We start from the raw sequence: 19,796 nt of genomic DNA, 5'->3' as shown, positions 1-19,796 counted from the left end.
ATTTCAGGAAGGAACGGTTTCCTGACTTTTTCCAGCATCTAGAGGCTGTCCTTGTTCCTCAGTCCCTGGCTTCTTTCTCCATCTCTAAAGCCAGCAACGTTGAGCAGAGAGCATCTCTGTCTCCCTCTTCCTTCTTCCATTTATAACTGCACTGGACCCACCTGGATAATCTAAGATAGTCTCCTCTCCTCAAGGTCATCTGAATTGGAACCTTAATTCTGTCTGCTAGCTTTAACTCCCTTTTGCCAAGTAACGTAACATATTCTTATGTTTAGATTTTAGCACGGGAACCTCCTTAGGGGACCCTCATTCCACTTCCCACAGGTACTTAACCTGCAATTTTTAGTACCTGCCACCAGGGGGCAAAAGAGAGTTCACTTTTAGTGTCAATTCAAATGGTCAGGTTCTCCTTTTTTAAAAATTCTATATAGAATTAAAAAAAAAAAAGGAGAACCTGACCATTTGACAGCAAAATGCATTTCAATTCATATTACACATATAGAGCACGATTTTTCATGTCTCTGGTTGTATACAAAGTAGAGTCTCACCATTGTGTCTTCATTACATGTACTTAGGATAATGATGTTTTTCTTATCCCCCTGCCTCCCCTTCCCCTCCCTCTCTTTTGCCCTATCTAAAGTTCCGCTATTCATCCCACACTCCCCCCGCATCCCTGTTATGGATCAGTGTCCTCATATCAGAGAAAACATTTGGCATTTGGTTTTCTGGGATGGGCTTACTTCACTTAGCATAGTATTCTCCAACGCCATCCATTTACCTGCAAATGCCACAATTTTATTCTCTTTTAATGCTGAATAATATTCCATTGTGTATATATACCACATTTTCTTTATCCAGTCATCTGCTAAAGGGCATCGAGGTTGATTCCACAATTTTGCTATTGTGAATTGTGCTGCTATAAACATTGATGTGGCTGTGTCCCTGTAGTATGCTGTTTTTAAGTCCTTTAGATATAAACCAAAGAGTGGGACAGCTGAGTCAAATGGTGGTTACATTCAAAATTCCCAAGGAATCTCCAAACTGTTTTCCATATTGGCTGCACCAATTTGCAGTCCCACCTGCAATGTATGAGTGTGCCTTTCTCCCCACATCCTCACCAACACTTATTGTTGTTTATATTCTTTATAGCTGCCATTCTGATTGGAATGAGATAAAATCTTAGAGTAGTTTTGATTCACATTTCCCTAATTGCTAGAGATGTTGAACATTTTTTTCATATATTTGTTGATTGTATATCATCTTCTGAGAAGTGTCTGTTCAGTTTCTTAGCCCATTTATTGATTGGGTTATTTGTATTTTTGGTGTTAAGATTTTTGAGTTCTTTATATACCCTAGAGATTAGTGCTCTATCTGATGTGTGTGTGGTAAAAATTTTCTCCCATTCTGTAGGCTCCCTGTTCACTTCACTGATTGTTTCTTTTGCTGAGAAACTTTTTAGTTTGAATCCATCCCATTTCTTGATTCTTGATTTTATTTCTTGCACTATAGGAGTCTTGTTAAGGAAGTTGAGGCTCTAGCCAGAGCAATTAGAGAGATCGAAAGAAATTAAAGGGATATGAATAGGAAAAGAAGAACTCAAACTATCATTACTAGCCCACGATATGATTCTATACCTAGAAGACCCAAAACATTCCACCAGAAATCTCTTAGAACTAATAAATGAATTCAGCCAAGTAGCAGGATATAAAATCAACACCCATAAATCAAAGGTATTTCTGTACATTAATAACAAATCCTCTGAAAGAGAAGCTAGGAAAACTATCCCATTTACAATATCCTCAAAAAATAAAAATACTTGGGAATCAACTTAACAAAAGAGGTGAAAGACCTCTACAATGAAAATTACAGAATGTTAAAGAAAATAGAGAAGACCTTAGAAGACGGAAAGATCTCCCTTGTTCTTGGATAGGCAGAATTAATATTGTCAAAATGACCACACTACCAAAAGCACTATACAGAGTTAATGGAATTTCAATCAAAATCCCAATGACATTCCTCATGGAAATAGAAAAGGCAGTCATGAAATTCATCTGGAAAAAATGAGAGACCCAGAGTAGCTAAAGCAATGCTTAGCAAGAAGGGTGAAGCAAGTGGCATCACTATACCAGACCTTAAACTATATACAGAGCAATAGTAACAAAAACAGCATTGTATTGGCACCAAAATAGACTGGTAGACCAATGGGACAGAATAGAGGACATAGAGACTAACCCACCTAATTACAGTTATCTTACATTAGACAAAGGCGCCAAGAACGTATATTGGAGAAAAGATAGCCTCTTCAACAAATGATGCTAGGAAAACTGGAAATCCATATGCAGCAAAATGAAATTAAACCCCCTATCTCTCACCATGCACAAAACTTAACTCAAAATGGATCAAGGACCTAGGAATTAAACCAGAGACTCTGCGTCTATTGGAAGAAAAAGTTGGCTCAAATGGTCAGCTTCTCTACAGAGTTAACAGAAAAACATGCAGCCAGACATTTCCTTCTATCTTTTCCAGTAAATAGTAGACCTTCATTAAATAAATAACCCAAAAAATATAATATATATATTATAATAATTATATATATAATATAATATACATAATAGTATTTTGTGTGATGCAAAATGTCCACTGGTGAGAAGCTCAACAGTACGGAAAACATTCATGTACAACCTAAAATGGTAAATCAGAAAATTTGGGGCAGGTAGGAGTTTGGGAACAAGGAAAACCTGGTCCAGTTTTTGGAGACTCAACTCATCCCTATGCAACCCCGAGACCAAGCATGGCCCTGGATGTTTTTGTTTTCCCTGTTCTTTTTGGTACTCGAGATTGAACCCAGGAAAGATTTACCACTGAGCTATATCCCCACCCTTTTTCATTTTTATTTTAAGACAATGTCTCACTTAGTTGCCCAGGCTGGCCTCAAACTCGCCATCCTCCTGCCTCAGCCTCCTGAGTCACTAAGTTACAGATGTGCCCTTCAGCACCCAGCGGCCCTTACTGCCTTATGCCTTCAATTTCCTCCATCTTAAACATGGAAAATTGTCACAATGGCTTCTTCTGAGGGGAGGTTCTGGGGCCAAGCTGGAGACTGGGTGTCCTCCCTGCCCACCTGCTCTGTGAGGTCATAGAGCCAACAGTTCTCCCTGACCCTGGCAAATTCCACATGGCACCTTCCAGAGGACACTCTGAGGTGGTGGCAGCAGCTAGTTCCTCCTCATTGACTCCCAGAGATCCCCACCACCATCCATTAGCCCTACAGAAGGGAATCGATGCCACGGTCAAGGAACACTGGGGACCCAGGTTCCCTATGCGAAGATGGGATCCCCAATGTTAGGCCCAGGAGGTGAGGACAACAGCCCCTCCCTTGGCTCAGCCTTTAACAACTGACAAAAGGCAGCCCCTCCACCCCTGCTGGGAGGGGAGCTGGCATAACCGGCTGTGCTTTACAGTTGATGAGAGGTTGACAGTGGCTCTCCCAGTCTCTTGGCAAGGAGGTGGCCATCTTTCAGGATGTGTTTATTGAGCACCTACTCTTTGCCAGGCACCGTGCAGAGGACGGGGGCACCATGTTGAACCAGCCCCACGTGCTCCCTGCTATCATGGAGCTAGTCTGTGAGGGAGGCAGACACTGAACCAGGAAACACGTATCTCTGCCCTCTATCTGCCAGGAGGCCTCTAGCTGCAGGTGACAGGAATTCCAACATTCAAAAGGATACCCACTTCTGGGTCCCAGAACAGGGTGTATATGTATCCCACCAGGGTTTACAAAAAAGCCATGGAGGTGAAGGAAGAAATCGTTAATGTTGCATGAGTATTTTCAGCTCATCCTCCTTGATTTAATTAACACATAATAATTGTGTCTATGGGTGCAAAGTGAAAAGTTGGTACATGCTATCCTCTATGATGATCAGATCAGGGTAATGAGCATTTCTTTGTATGGGAAGTTTCAAACTCCTCTCTTCTAGTTATTTTAAGGTCTACAGTAAGTTGTGAAGCTAGTCACCCCGCTGTGCTATATATTCCCCAGGAATGTATAAATGAATCTGTACATTGAGGAAGGGTAAGTGTATGTTGGCATAATTGGGAATTATGTGAGCTTTCTACCACTATAATAAAATGCCTGAGATAATTAAGTTATCAAGAGAAAAGGTATATTTCATGGTTTTGGAGGTTCTGGTCCATGATCAAGTGGCCCCCCTGTTTGGGGTGGCACTGCATCATGGTGAGAGTACATGGGGGAAGAAAATCACCCACCTAAGAAGCCAGGAAGGAAAGAAGGGAAGACTGGGGTCCCACAGTTCTCTCCAAGGACACGCCCCCAACAACCTAAGGACCTCCCACGAGGCCCCACCTCCTAAAGGTCCACATTGCCTTCCCCTAGGGCCATTTGGGGACCCAAACCTTTAACACAGGAGCCTTTGGGGGACATTCAACATCCAAGCTGTAGCAGGTGTATTTGTAATTTCTCAAGAAATAAATATAAACTCAAAGGGGGGACAATGAGAGAATGTTGGGGGACCACTGCCTGAGGAAATGAAAGGTTTTCATCTCACCTACCAAGGGCTCCTGACTGTGGCTCCAGAGTCCCTGGATTCTGCAGTGGTGCTGCCTCCGGAGACCAGGTTCCGGCTGTCACATGGCTCTTCCTTTTAGTCATCTCTCTCCGTCACAGCGTGGCCACCACAGCCCTCCGTGGGGGGCAGAAACATGACTACTTAGGGGGAAGGAGAGCGGTCACTGCTCCCTGTGGGTCTCAACTCAGCGATGAGGAAACCTTTACCCAAATCAGGCTTCTGCCACCAAGAGGAGTGGGTGGCTTGGGGGTGATGGTCCCCTGCAATGGCCACACCAACCACAGTCCTTGCCTTAAAAGACACCTGGATTTGGGGTCAGCCAGACCCTGATCTGTCCCTGTTCCCAGCCTGGTAGTCTTGGCAAACTTCTCTGTCACTCAGTTTCTCAATCTGGGATGCGGTGACGTCACCGGCTTGTGTTGTAAACCGCGACTGTGAACCTTGTCGTCCCCAGATGCAACCCGCGAGCCCGGAACACCAGCAGGATGGCGATGGACCCCTCACCCAGCAGGAGTGAGCAGAGAGGGGAGCGGGAGGGGGCCGTTGAGGGGCTGAGGCTCAGAGATGTTTAGCAGGAAATCCACGGTCACACAGCAAGAGGTGGAGGCAGAGGGGCAGGGACGCTCACTCCGAGCCCTGAGTGCCCCCCAGGTCTCCACCAGTCCACGTCTCAAAGGCAGTGACCTGACCGCCCATCGCTCCCTGCAGATGACAGCTTCCCGTTGCCCGCCCGCATCAATGCCCCGGCCATCAGCCTGACTCAGTTCCTGCTGGGATATCTGTGTGCGTATGGTCTGCAGAGTCCCCTCGGCCACCCCCTGGGCCCTGGAGGGTCGGGCCCCGCTAAGCTGGGGAGGGGGAGGCCCTGAGTTTGCAGGAGCCGCAGGTTAAGCTCCACCGGGGTGATCCCAGCCAGGACCCCCTGATGGATGGACACTGGCCGGTGAAGGGCTGCCCGCCAGCCCTCCTCTGCTGGGCCCCAGCCCGGCCCGGCTCCCGCGGAGTCACCCCCTCCAGCCGACAGCCTCTCTCATCTTCCAGTCCACTCATTTCCCAAGTCCAGCGGCCATTCCCTCCTCCATTCTCCCCCCCACCCTTTTGCACCCCTGTTTCTGCCGGCCCCACGCTGAGCTTCCCCAGAGGAACCCAGCAAGGCCCCTCCGGTCCCAGGCTCCCAGGTTCTGGACCTGGGCATCAGCACATTCCAGCCCTTAGGGCCACAGCAGCGCTCACCTGCAGGACCCAGCGGGCACCAGCCTGGCACGTCCCATCGGCCAGGCCAGGGCCTGTCCAGGGGGCCTCCCAGGGCTGGGGCTGGGCTCAGCCAGGGGCCTTGCCTCCCATGCGTGAGCCCTGGGCTCGAGCCTCAGCACCACAGAAAAAATGAATAAGAAGAAGGCCGCCCAGCTCCAAGGTGCCCCCACAGCCCCAGGACCCGCCATGGGACAGGGATGAGGCCCAGGGACTCACGCTCCGTCGTCTCCCTGCAGCCTGGATCGCCTGCCTGGCCTACTTCCTGAGGACCCAGGCCCAGCAGGTCCTCTTCAACGCCTGCCGGTGAGCGGCAGGGCCGGGCGGGCAGGCAGCCCGTCTTTGGCTTAGGCGTCCCTCTGGTAGCAGTGTAGACCAGGGACCCCAAGCTGGCCCCAGGGCCCCCCAGGGCTCCTCAGCCTCCCTCCGCAGCGGCTGCCCCTGGACCCCTGCCCCTTCTTTTCTAAGCTCCCCTCGTTGGCACCCAGCTTGGGGACAGAGGGCTGGGTCCTGGGCTTGACGCTCGGCCTCCTCCATTCATTTGAAGTCTGATGCCTGTCCTGGTCCCAGCCTCGGCCCACCCCTCGTGAGCTCCAGCCTGGAGACAAGGACAGACACAACCAGCGCTCGGCGGGGAGTGTGGGGGACCCTGGAGGTCCCAGCGGAGGCCACGTTCATCAGGGAGGGAGGGGGGCAAACCGCGCTGGTGGCCAGGGCCGAGGAGGAGGCCCCTTGACTCTGGCTCCCCTGGCCTCCAGGTGCAGGCTGTTCTTCCAGAAGCTCATGGAGAAGACGGGCGTGCTGGTCCTCTGCGTTTTCGGTGGGTCTGCAGACCCCGGGCAGGTGGTGTCCCCAGGCTCTGGCCCCCGCTGGGAGAGGAGAGCAGGGGTCTAGCACTGTTCTGCGACACCTGGCCACACGTGTCCCCTGCACACGACTCAGCGTACCCACCTGTCTAATGAGGGTTCAGTGAAATGATGTCCAAGAAAAATTTTTGAAAGCCAAGAAGAGCTCTGGAAACCACAAAGTGTCATGCTTCTGAATATGGATACATGGTTGTTCCAGAACCATTTATTGAGAAGACTATTTTAGTCTTACTGAATGTCTCGACGCCCTTGTGAAAATCAGTTGACCGCAACTGTGAGGGCTTTATGTCTCGATTTTAGTGGGAAAGCTTCCATCCAGCGCCACCGATAGGATGTTAGCTGTGGGTTTCTGTTACACTGAGGAGGTTATCTTCCGTTCCTAGTTTGTTAAGTGGTGTATCAAGCTGGGTGTGGTGGTCCACACCTCGAATCCCTACCTCTTGGGGAGGCAGAGTCAGGGAAATCACAAGTTCAAAACCAACCCCAGCAACTTAGCGAGGTCCTGTCTCAAAATTTTAAAAAATGTCAAAAGGACTGGGGATATGGCTCTGTGGTTAAGCACCCCTGCGTTTGATCCCTCACTCCAAAAAAAAGTATTTTGTCAATAATAACAAATAGGTTTTAAAGGCTTTTAAACAACTGCTGAAATGGTGAGGTTTCAGCCTCATGAAATGCGGATCATGAAATGATCTGGAGATCATGAAATGCAGAAGAAACCACCTGCCTTCTTCTCTGTACTAATCCTCCCCAGCAAGGTCGGGATGGGAGTGTGAGACAGGTACCAGGTAGTTTATGTAACATACATTGCATGTGATTTCATTTGCACATGAAGTGGATTTTATGTTATTGCCATTTGGCAGAGGAGGAAACTGAGGCATAGAGGGATTAAGTCATTTCTCCCAAAGTTGTGCAATGCTAGCGAGTGGCAGGGCTGGGCTCTGACTCCAGAGCAGAGGCTCGCTCTTGACCTTCTATGTTAAGCAGCTGATTCTTGTTCTCATGGCCCCGCAGGATTCTGGATGTTTTCTATGCATTTACCATCAAAAATGGAAGTCTGGCAGGTGAGTGCGCCCTCGTCCAGCCCACAGCTGACTAGTCTCCCCTCGGGCAGCTAATTGTGCCTCCGTAGCTCCTCTTGCTCTCACCAAATCTGGACCCTGTCAAGTTGCTGCTTTATTCCAAACCAAATCTCTGCCTTGATCACGCCACCCATCTAGGACCCATCTCTCCTGCTACCTGTGACTTTCAAAGACCACATGCAGTAGTCCCTCCACCAGGATGGCTCTCCTGTCACCCCCGAGATGACTCATCTCTCCTTTCTCAAGGCTCCCAATAAAGCGAGGCAGTGGGAAGGGGGAAGACCCTCTTTCTACTCAACAGTTTGTTCTTTTCTGCTTAAATGAGACAACGATACCCCTTTGCTTTGTGGTTTCTGGGGAGGAAAGAAGAGGGGAAAGGTGAGTGGAGCTCCCTGTTCAAGGACGTCTCGCAACACCTGCAGGGACCGGGAACCCCAGAGGCCTATCTCTTCTCCTCTCCCTTATGAACCCTTTCACCTTCTTCAAGATTCACAACATGTCGCTCCCTCCAGGAACAACCAGGCAGAGGTGGTCCCAGCCCCGTCCTTTCTCCCACAATGTCCTACACTCCTGACTGTCTCCCCAGCTCTGCTGCAGCAACTTGGAGGAAGGAGAGAGGGCGGTGTGACACCTCTGGGCAATTCCAGCTCAGTGCAGGGAAAAGGGCTGCCACGCTCCATGTTGAATGACTGGATGGTCAGATGGGAGCCTGAATAGAGGGAGAAGGGATAGGAAGGTGGATGGATGGATGGATGGATGGATGGATGGATGGATGGATGGATGGACGGACGTTGGACGTAATGGAGGTAGGGCTGGGAGAAACAGCAGAGGAACATATAAAAGGGAGAATGGGCAGTCGGGAGGGCAGGTGGGATAGATAGGTAAGTGGGGAGATGGATGGAGGAGAGGAGGATATATGGGGTAGGGTGGACGGATGGGAGGGGGATGGACAGGGAGCTTGGGGAGACGGAAGGGTTGAAGGGTGAGGAAAGGTGATGGATGAGAATGGATGGATAAAACTAAGAGTAAACTGGAGTTTCGAGTTTGGAGAGATGGTAGGTGGGTGAATGGATGGAAGCCTACATGGGAAGGTGGATGAGTGGATGCACTTGTGGTTTTGGAGAATGGATGGAGGGAGCTCTCTCAGGCCAACTGAAGGGGATTTCTGCTTTCTTCAACACTCCTCCAGGATGACAGCATAAATAGTCCATTGCAGAGTTTGAGGTAAGAGGAATCTGCTGGTAAGTCCTATCATGTAAAAAAAAAAAATACAGGTATAGGAAGACTCTGGGGTATATTGGCTAGGAACATGAGCTCACAGACAAACCTGGACTTCAGTCCTAGCTCTCATGAGTTTTACCTGTCTGGCCTGATGCCAAAGAAACTTCCTCTCACTGAGCTTTTAACACCTCATGTGTGAGATGAGGCAGAGTACTCCACCTTGCCCTGGGGAATTATGGGTATTAAAGAAAATCTGCATAGTTCCTGGTCCACAGTCAGTGATCAGTAAATGGTAGTCAAGAGATTTTAATGAACAAGTCACCACCTGGTAGCAGCATTCTTAACTGCAAACAAAATTCTCAGAAATATTTGGAAAGAATGAACTGGTCTTAAGCATATTCCAAGAAGAAAGAAGAGAATGGATAGTGTTTAACCTCTGGGTGAACCAGGAATGGGCCCAAGAGAGGAAAAGATGATGAAGCTAGTTCTTTGAGAGCTGACTAGCAAAGAGAGAACTTGAGGCCACAATAGCAGCATTACAAGGCAGTCACTTCTTGCTTCACTCCTTCCTGTTAAGGATGTACCAGGAGAAGGTGCGACATCACACTGGGGAAATCCAGGACCTCCGAGGCAGCATGAACCAGCTCATTGCCAGACTCCAAGAAATGGAGGCCATGTCAGATGAGGTGAGATGCCACTCATTCTGCCCCCAGACACCTAACTTCTTTGATGCCCTCTTTTTTATATCCTGAGTTTTCTCCTTTCTTGGTTTTATCCCTCATTTTAATGGAGCACATCCCCAAGTAACTACTGAGAAAAGAGCAAAAGAACTTAGAACTTACATATTTAAAAACACCTTTATTCTACCCTTGCACTTGATTGGTAGTTTGGCTGGGTATAGAATTCTAGAAAGGAAATTTTCTCCTGAGAACTCTGAAGGAGGTCTACCACTGTATTCTCATTTGTATTGTTGCTGTTGAGAATTATTATGCCACTCTGATTATTGACCCTTTGGGTTTAATCCATTTGTTACTCCTGGGAGTTTATAGGATATTCTTTTTGTGTCTAACATTCTTTTTTAAAAAATGTTTTTAGTTGTAGATGGACACAATACCTTTATTTTATTTTTATGTGGTACTGAGGATCCAGTGCCTCCCATGTGCAAGACAAGTGCTTCGCCAGTGAGCCACAATCCCAGCCCCTCATAGTCTATATATAACCAGCTTGGGGGTTTCCTATATTTTTTAAATCTATATATTGATATTTTTCAATAGTTTTAAAACATGCTTAGCCTTTCTCTCTTAAAATATTGATCTTCCCCATCATCACTCCTCTCTTGAATTCTGATTACTATGCTAGACCTTTAGAGTGTGTTTTATGTAATTCCTATGCTATCACCTGATTCACTTTCTAAAAAAAAAAAAATTCTTTTTCTCCATGTTTTGATATTGTTTTTTTTTAAATTTCTTCAGTTTCACTAATAATTCTGTATTCTGCCTGAGAAATCTACTATTATTTCATATATTGCATTATTTAGTTTTACAATGCACATTTAACTCTTTTTCATAGACTTTAACTCTACGGTAAAATTCTCCATCATTTCATTTATGTTGTACATCTTTTCCTTTATTTTATTTAACTCATCAGTCATGGTTATCTTTCAAATCTTTGTCTGCTGACTCCAACATCTGGATTATCTTTGGCCTTCTTCTGTTTTCTGTTTTTTTCTCTTGGGTATCAGCCATACAATCTTGACTCTTAGTGTCTATTTCTGTGTATGAAAATGTTTATACATTTTTATATTTTTAGTGTTTTCTGGTCATGGGATATAAAAGAACTCTATTGCTTCAAGTACTTTAAGACTTCTACCAGTACAGTTCCCTTTTCTTTGGAGGAGGATATGATCCCTTCTTTCTAGACACACACTGAGCTGGTTCAGACTGACCCAGATTGCAAATTTATGAGATTTATTCAGATATTTTCAGGTTAGCTCTTTGGAAAGCTGCCCAGGCAGTTTCAAATATTTGGCAAGTGTTTAATGGGGAAGACTGACCATCGATCTGAGGGCTCTCAATTCTCCTTTTTCCTTCTAGCCCTGAATCAGTATAAAATCTCTGGCCCAATGGCACCTCCTCTTCCAGGGGCATACTTGAATTCCCACCTTCTAATGGTGCCCAGACTAGTTCAGTGCCTCGAGAAGGGCAGCTAGGGTACTCTGGGCTGACTCACTGCTCCTTCTAGGGCAGTGGGTCTCAGAGGACCACACTGCACCGTTACCTGGGGAAATGTCAGACATTCCAATGAATGGGCCCCACCCAGACCGGTTGGAGCTGAAGTCTGAGGACGGGAATCAAGCCAGGGGACGCTGATGCCAACCCCAGAGAACCACGGTCCTACGGCTTTAGTCTCTCACTTGTTTTATTTTGTGCACTCCCCCCCCACACACACCATTTTATTTCCTAAGCTTTAGAAGACAGGAAGTTTAATTCTGCCTTCCAGAGCCTTGGAAGCAGCTCCTGGTCTCCTGTAGTCTTGGAGTCCAGGGAACACTTTGTGGGGGAGACTGGCTGAGGGTGCATTTCCTCTGTCCTGATTTGATCCCCTTAGCCCAGGGGGGACCACTATAACTTCAGTGCTCCTCCTTCTCCAGGAGTAGTTCAGAGTCTGGCCCAAGCCCTGATCCTTCGTCCATGATCCGAATCGTCAAACGACCCCAGGGGTCAAAATAAAATTGTCAGCAGAACCGGGCATGGTTCTCCCCTCTCTGGAATTTTAGTCCCTAGCTCACATTGGCCTTGAAATATGATTCATTCAACTCTCTGACTTCTTCTAGTAGTTGCTGTGGTGGGCACTGGCCCTCCACACCAGGCCAGGTCTTACCTTCCATCCAAAACTTCCAGAAAAAACGCCCATGGGCCAGACACCCTGAGGAAGCTTTCAGTCCACAAACTCACCACCTTCCATCCCAAGAAATGTTCTTTCATCATGTGATCAAACTGGTGACCTCCTCCCTGGTCCTGTTTGCTCTATTCTTTTTTTTTTTTTTTTTTTTTAATTTGGGGATTGAGCCCAGGGGTCCTCAACCACTGAGCCACACCCCCAGCCCTTTTTTATTTTTCATTTGGAGGCAGGGTCTCACCGAGTTGCTCAGGGCCTGGCTAAGTTGCTGAGGCTGGCTTTGAACTCACGATCCTCCTGCCTCAGCCTCCTGAGCGCTGAGATGACAGGTGTGCGCCACCCCGCCTGGCTCTATTCTCACTTTTAAGCTTTTGTTATTTGGATGTCAACTCCTGAACAAGTCCTATACTGTCTTTTCTCTTCTCTCCTCCTGGGCCTCTTTGTTCCACAGTTAATAAGGTAGCTTCAGCCTTATCTACCAAAACATCTGGTGAGTTTTCACCGTCTTTGCCTAGAAGCCAAGTTTCTAAGAATTTACAGATGGGGGTTTTGTCGTGAGATGGAGCAAAGCTGCCTGAAGCTTGACTGTGCTTTTTGTTGTTTCAAAGTCCCAGGTTTCTGGCTGGGGCTATAGCTCAGTTGGTAGAGCGCTTGCAGCTTGAAGGGTCTGGAGAGTGGTGCTGGCCATCAGCCTTGCAAGCACAAGGCCCTGGGTTCAATCCCCAGTACCCCTCCCCCCCCCAAATTCCAGGTTTCCGGGGCTCCTTCCTCTCCCCCAAGCCTCTCAGGAATCATAGGAGAGAGTGTGTCACTCTTCCTCACTCAGGAGTGAGGGCCCTGCAGGAGTTTCCTCTCTACATGGGGGAGGGAGGCAGGGATGGGCCAGGTGGGGGGTTGTAGAAGAGGGACCACCGACTCAGAGAGACAGTCAGCATGGTGGATATGAGCACGGGCTCTCGAGTCAAGTACTTGGATTTGAATCCCATGTTTACCATCTGTAAGTTGTGTGACTGCTCTCCTCCCTTAGCTTCTCTGTGCCTCAGTTTCCTCATCTACAAAATGGGTTGTATATGGATTAAACATGGTAATTCCTGTAATCCTTAGAATAATGTCTGTCATAGGGTAAGTGTTCCTTAAATGCTTGTTTCCTTGGAACAAAGGTAGAAGCCCAAGGCATACACTAATCAATACATAATCATTAAGCACCTACTGTATGCCTGGTCCCATTCTGGGGTTCAAGGATAGTGATAAACTAAATTCCATCCCTCCCTTCAAGGCAGTCCCAGGACCTGTGGACCCCTAACCAGACTTGGAGCCCAAAAAGGGCAGGGACCATCAGGGAAATTTCTTGGAGTTGGTGACCCAGTTTTGAGAAGAAATAAATGAGCATTTGCCCAGCAAACAAAGTAAGAGTTAGGGATACTTTATCTTTTGGAGCTGTGCAACCTAAGGCAGGCCATCAACCTATCTGAGCATCAGTTTCCAAATCAACAAAACAGAATTATAACCACTACCCTATAACAGCCTGGCTCTTGTTTAGTCACTATGGCTGCATCCCAAGGCATCCCAAGAATTAGTAGTGTAAAACAACCACTGTATCATGGTCAGAGAGTCTGCAGGTCAGGACAGGTCAAGGATGGTTGGTTTCTGCTCCACAACACCTGGGGCCTCAGCTGGGAAACCTCAACACAGGGGGCTTTGATGAAGAGTCTGGAGAGTGGTGCTGGCCATCAGCTAGGAACCGAGTTAGGCTGTTGACCAAAGCACCTCCTCATGCGGCCTGGGCTTCCTCACAACATGGAGGCAGCTTCCAAGAGTGGAGGTTTTAGAAAACCAGTGTTCTAGTGACTTTTAGGACTGAGCATCACTTCTGCCACAGTCACCAGCCCAGACTAATGGGGAGGGAGCTTATCTGCCTCTCAAGGGAAGAAGTCAGCATCACATTGAGTGTGGAATGGGAGACCTGGTTGCAGCCATGGTTGGAAAATAGAATGGGCCACATGTGAAAGTCCTTTTGCCTCTACGCTCTCACCTTTAAAATGGGAGGAAGACCGTCCACACTTCCTAGGATTGCTGCAGGAGGCTGAGGCCAGTCCTGGCACACACAGGGGGCTTTCTAGACCTCTCTAATCCTCTCTGAGAGGGAGACGCCATTACCACCTCGTCTTACGGGTCTCAAGTCTCAGAGGCACAGTATTGCCCAAGGCCCCACAGCACTCAGGTCCTGCTGATTCCAGAGCCCCTGTCCTTGCCCTCAGTGAGACTCTTGGCCCCTCTGTGACACAGTCATGGTGAACTCAGACACTCAAAGTGAACCTCGGGGAGGGGGCAGGGCTCTGTGTCACTGGGTCGTCCTTCACAGTACAGGGACTGGGCAGTCCTGTGCTGGGCCATCAGAGGTTCCCCAAGAGGGTCTCCTGTTGCACCTGTCACCTGTGGAGGACACACCCCTGGGGCTTGTGATCTGTAAGGACACATCAAGGCACAGCCTGTGTTTTCTGCCTTCTCAGCAAAGAATGACCCAGAAAATAATGAAGATGATACAAGGCGATTACATTGAAAAGCCGGACTTTGCCCTTAAGTCTATAGGTAAGCGGCCTCCCCTGCCCACTTCCACCCCCCTCAGCATCTGCAGAAACCCTTCCATGCCTGGATTTTGGTTCTGGTGTGATACACCCTCTGCTTGAGGACAGTCCTCCTCAGAGCTAACCTCTGTTCTCAGCTGGTTTTCCTGCTAGAATTTATTTTGTCTAATGGAGCCAGAAGCAGGGATGGGGCTAGGAATCCAGATGCTCTCCACTGCCTGACCCCTCCACTGCCCCTCCCTCCTGCCCCTCCCTCAGCCTGGGGCTGCCACACAGTGGTCAACAGGACAAAGTGATCCCTGAGGAGTGGGGACACACTGACTAGAAATAAACCAATGTGGGCCAACAGTGAGTCAGGACTCAGGACTTCAGGGGCAATGAAGCAGGGAGCAGGGATAGAGGGGACCCCCGCGGGCAGAGTGACACTGGGTCCAGACCTGTGAGGAGGGAAAAGCCTTCCAGATGCCCCAGAGGAGGAGGTTAGCATGAGTGAGCAAGGGTCTCCTGGTGAGGGAGGCCAAAAGAGGGGTCCGGGAGGGCACCCTAACCTCAGTGAAACATGGGGGTCACAGGGCGTCTGCCCCGACCCCTGAGCGACTCTGGGTTCCATTCACCCTCTCAGAGCCAGAACTTCCCCTCTCTACTCTGTACAATGGGTGTAAAACCAGCCACAATAGCACAACAGGGCTGCCAGACATAGTGCGCACGTCTCCCCCAGGCTGGTGGGGAAAGCCCTGGCTCATTACCGCTGCCAGTGGACCTGGGGTGGGCGCTCTTTGGCGGCCTTTATGGTTACTGTCAGACCCACTGCCCAGAAGAGAGCACTGAGGTCCAGAGAGGGCGCGGTGAGGCCTCCCAGGGGCTCCGGCACACGGCGAGTGCCCTCCCCAGGCTGAATCTGATCCTCGCCCGGACATCTGTCCGTCCGCACAGGGGCCAGCATAGACTTCGAGCACACCTCAGCCACCTACAACTACGAAAAGGCTCGCTCCTGCTGGAACTGGATCCGGCTGTGGAACTACGCGCAGCCCCCAGACGTGATTCTCGAGGCAGGCGACAAGGGGCGAGGGACGGGTTTGGTCAGAGGCAGGGTCCTGGGATAGAGGCTGGCTGCAGAAGCAAGGGCAGCGGGACCTGGGGCGGGGCTAGAGGTGGGGCGGGGTTAAAGTTGGGGGCGGGGTTAGATGTGGGGCGGGGTTCGATGTGGGGTGGAGTTAGATGTGGGGGCGGGGTTAGAGGTGCGGGCGGGGTTCGAGGTGGGGGCGGGGGAGGCAGGCAGCAAGAACAGAGAACAGGGCCCCAGGGGGGGCTGCTGTAGGAGCAGGGCACGGGACAGCTTACTATGGCACTGGAAAGTCCCCCACCCCGCCCTTGAGACTTCAGGGTCTGAGAACCCTCAAGGCCACCAAGGCTCAAAGAGCCAGCTCGTCGCTGCAGGCCCACAGCTGGCCTCTAGTGAAGGGCAGAGCCAGAGTCCACCCAGCTTCGGCCCCCTGCGCCACAGCCCCTGGATGAGGAGACTCCCCCGGAGAGGGCAGGGGCTTGCTGGGTCACAGAGCAAGCACAGCTCCATTAGCAACCCCCGGCTGAGCATCGCGTCCCCGTGGCCAGCCTTGGGTGGTGCCAAGGCCATGGTGACTTTTCCATGGGTCCCTCAAGGAGCCCAAAGATGTCAGTGCTTGAGACCAGGCTGGGGCAATGGCCTTGCAGGGACAGCGGGCCTCCTGGAGGAGGTAGCCGCGGGTGAGCAGGGTTCCTCAGGCAGAGCAGGTGTTAGGGGCCTTCCAGGGAGGAAGCAAGGTGACAGACCAGACCCCGGAGGCTGGAGAGATCCTGCCCTCAGGCCTTCTGCCCTCTCCAGCTTAAGCCGCTCCCTGCAGCTAGTTCCTGTGGCCCTCAGGGCTGTGGCTGTCCCTCAACTCACTTTCCCCGATTGCTCCTGACCCCCCTTGGTCCCAGCTCCTCAAGAGGCCTTCCCTGACTCCACAGTCCCTGTCCCATCCCCGTCTCAGCATCTACTGTTCCACTTCAGAGCTGGCCACACTGAAAAGCTGCTGAATGAATGCCTTCGCTGTGTGATTTCAGCTGAAATGCTCTCCCTCTCTGAGCCTGTTTCCTCTTCATAGGGTAGAAGATGGTAGTGGTTAAAAGCAAGTGGTCCAGGATCAAATTGCCCAGGCTGCACTCCCAGCTCTGCATGGTCCTGGCCAGTCATTTCCCTGCTCTGCTGCCCGGTCTCCACATCTGTCAAACAGGGATAGTAACTGTGCCTAGTTGTAGAGTGAGGAAGCCCTGGCCGCCCACTCAGCGTAACCCCGTTACCTGCCTCTTCTAGCCCAACATGACACCTGGCAACTGCTGGGCCTTCACAGGTGACCGTGGCCAGGTGACCATCCGGCTGGCCCAGAAGGTCTACCTGTTCAACATCACCCTGCAGCACATCCCCAAATCCATCTCGCTGTCCGGCAGCGTGGACACGGCCCCCAAGGACTTCGTCATCTACGTGAGCGCGCCCCTGCGAGGGGCGAGGCCGAGCTGAAGGGGCAGCCTGGCGAGGTGGGGGTGCTCCGGGTCTGCACATCTGGAGGCGCGGGGGGCTGGGGAGGCTCAGGGGGGCTGGGGGGTCAGAGCTCACCTCCGAGGGCAGACGTCCCAGCGCCTCGATTTCCACCGGCTTTTCAGAGCCACCATAGCCTTCAGAGACCACTGTGCCCCCATTTTGTTGAGAAGGTCCAGAGAATTATCAGGAACTGCTCATCCAAATGGGGTCCAGAGAAGGGTCGGGAAACGCCCCAGGCCCTGGGGCCAGTGGCACGGTCAGCAGCTGGCCCTCGGCCTCTGCCTCCCAGGCCCTGGCTCTCTCCTGCTGTCACCTGTGCTGCCCTGGAAAGCTCCGGTCTGGGAGGGGCGCACGCCCAGGCTGGAGGGGAGCACCCCCAAGGCCCCTGTCTGACAGCTCTGGGTTCTGCCCCCAGGGCATGGAGAGCTCCCCCAGGGAGGAGGTGTTCCTGGGAGCCTTCCAGTTCCAGCCAGAAAACACCATCCAGATGTTCCACCTCCAGGTACCTGAGCAAAGCCCTGCAATGGGGATCGCCCAGGGGCCACACGTCATCCCCCTGCGTCCCCGTGAGGTGCTCAGCCACTACTGACCCACTGGACAGGCTGGGCAGCTGAGGCTCAGGGAGCGGCAGCAGGGCCCGGAGTGGGACGGGGGCGACCCACCCGGCCGCTGGCCTGACCCCCCAGGGATGGCTGGCTGCATTTCCCCCGGGGTTCCCCAGAACCCAGCAGGTGGGGTTTGCTGGCTCCAGAGTGGAGAGCCCTGGCACCGGGAGCCCCGCCCCCATCAGCACCTGTTCCCAGCCCAGGAGGGAATGGAGGCTGGAAGGGAGGGCTGGGAACAGAAGCAGACAGGCACCTCTGGAATCACCAGGGGGCCGGACAGGGCGAGTGTCCAGGCTTGGAATCCAGCCAACACCGGCCCAGATACAAATGCTGTGTGGTCCTGGGATTTCCCTGCTTTCCTGGCCTCAGTGTCCCCGACCCCTGAAATTCCCTGAGAGACTGAAACCCAACAGTGAGAGCCTGAGGGCTGAGCCTCTCCAGCTTTGTGCCCTGGGCAGGAAGCAGGATAAACACAGGCCTCGCCCTCCATGAGAGCAGCGTGTGGGGTGCTGCTCAGCGCCCTCGTCCCAAGAGCTCAGTTCCCCACAATCCTGGCTCCAATCCTGGGGCACAGCCAGTACCACTCCCATCCTTCAGAAGGGGAAATGGGCTTGCCCAGGCCTATGGCAAACATGCTGCCAGGGGCCTGCCGCTGGGGCATTTCCCAGCCACTCTAGGTTGGTTCTGCTGGTCTCAGCACCTTCTATCCTGGCCCCTAAGTACTGACTTGCTGTGTGGCCTTGGGATACACCATTTCCCTCTCTGAGTCTCAGTCTCTCACCTGAGATATGGGAGGCTCTCTTTCCACTCTGCCAGGGTGAGCTGCCCCATGTCTGATTCTGTTTTCCAGAACCATCCACCTCGAGCTTTTGGTGCTGTCAAGGTGAAGATCTCAAGCAACTGGGGGAACCCTCGCTTCACCTGCCTGTACCGAGTGCGCGTGCATGGCTCTGTGACCCTGCCCAAAGAGACTCCTAACTAGGACTCCTGCCCTGAGAGAGAGTAAAGTTTATTCTGTAGCCCGTGCCCCAGTCTGCATGTCTTTGGGCCCTGAAGAGGGAGAGGGGCCCAGCACTTGAGGTCTGAGGCCATGGTGTGCAAGGGGCCCAGCACTTGAGGTCTGAGGCCATGGTGTGCAATTCCTGATCCCACGCTGGGCGCCCGCACATTACAACAGCCCCGGCAGGACACAGAAGCCTCTGAGCAGCCAAGTGACTGGTGGAGGTCTCCGCCAGCAAGTGGTAGCACCTGGACCCAAACCCAGGCAGTCTGGTTTTCTCTCTCTGGTTTCAAATTGATCCCACCCCTGGTCTCCCCATCTCTGCAACAAAGACAGGATGACATCTGTTAGGTAAGGTGGCAGAGGAGAGTGTTTCAACATCCTCTGAACAATTTTCCGTGTGATATCGAAAGGACGTACACCCTCTCTGGGCCTTAGTTCTTAGTTCCTCCTATTCCCCAGACTTCAGCCACTCATATTGGTCTGTAATCTTCGCCAGAGCTGAGGCCACCTGTTCTAGTGATCGTTTCCTCGAGAGCATGAGTGCTAGACACGGTGTCCACCATCGTGAAATTCCCAGCACATAACATGATGCAGAGTAGGTGTTAGGTAAGTGATCACCGAGGGAACAACTGACCTCTGGCCCAGGCAGGCGACAGGAGGTCCAGTCCCAAGGAGGGAATGACACTTCCCTAAGCAGGGCCTGGGAGTGGAGCAAGCTAGCCAAAGCGGAATGGGATCAAGTAGTGGAGCCGGAAAGAGAGGGGATGGATTCCAGGTGCTCCGTGAACAGGAGTCTTGTTCTTCACCTGAGAGGAGCCGCTGGGTGCGGCCAGGCCCTGCCCAAACGTCAGGTCCCTCTCTTCACAATCGGTTCCCCTCTGCCTGCCCCCCTCAGGCCCTCCCATCCCCCAGGGCCACGGTCCCCGGGGGAGCAACACAGTTCGCAGTGCCCTTGAAAAGCCCCTCTGCACAGGCAAGGTGGCAAGGCTGAGGGACAGTCCCACAGAGAGCCCTGCCAAAGAGGCAGAGATATCAGAAAGACCCAGGGAGGGCACCCTGGACAGGCCCTGCCCTGCCGCAGAAGCCGGCCCTCTGGCCATCTGCCATGCCTCCACTCCCGCCCCTGGGGACCCTCCTAGACC

At 51.4% G+C, this 19,796-nt stretch overlaps 1 protein-coding gene across 1 annotated transcript; it reads left to right on the top strand.

Annotated features, from left to right (window-relative positions):
* Nucleotides 1–3,281: 3,281 nt before the first annotated feature.
* On the top strand, nucleotides 3,282–18,633 carry Sun5 (Sad1 and UNC84 domain containing 5). The gene is made up of 13 exons (XM_027945076.2): nucleotides 3,282–3,355; nucleotides 5,041–5,099; nucleotides 5,295–5,369; nucleotides 6,077–6,143; nucleotides 6,596–6,657; nucleotides 7,715–7,764; nucleotides 8,972–9,006; nucleotides 9,581–9,689; nucleotides 14,412–14,490; nucleotides 15,420–15,535; nucleotides 16,822–16,989; nucleotides 17,462–17,548; nucleotides 18,502–18,633. The coding sequence occupies exons 1-13, from the start codon at nucleotides 3,282–3,284 to the stop codon at nucleotides 18,631–18,633; spliced, it is 1,113 nt and encodes a 370-aa protein (XP_027800877.1).
* Nucleotides 18,634–19,796: the final 1,163 nt, after the last annotated feature.

The sequence above is a fragment of the Marmota flaviventris genome, chromosome 2, assembly GCF_047511675.1.
Source record: "Marmota flaviventris isolate mMarFla1 chromosome 2, mMarFla1.hap1, whole genome shotgun sequence".
NCBI lineage: Eukaryota > Metazoa > Chordata > Mammalia > Rodentia > Sciuridae > Marmota > Marmota flaviventris.
This window is presented reverse-complemented; position numbering and strand designations above follow the sequence as displayed.

What these genes read in the sequence shown, in the direction of transcription:
- Sun5 (XM_027945076.2), top strand. Translation starts at nt 3,282, where the DNA reads ATGCCACGGTCAAGGAACACTGGGGACCCAGGTTCCCTATGCGAAGAT. An exon ending in CCCAATGTTAGGCCCAGGAG is followed by an intron (nt 3,356 to 5,040) that starts GTGAGGACAACA and finishes TGTCGTCCCCAG; the next exon opens with ATGCAACCCGCGAGCCCGGA. An exon ending in CCCCAGACGTGATTCTCGAG is followed by an intron (nt 15,536 to 16,821) that starts GCAGGCGACAAG and finishes TGCCTCTTCTAG; the next exon opens with CCCAACATGACACCTGGCAA.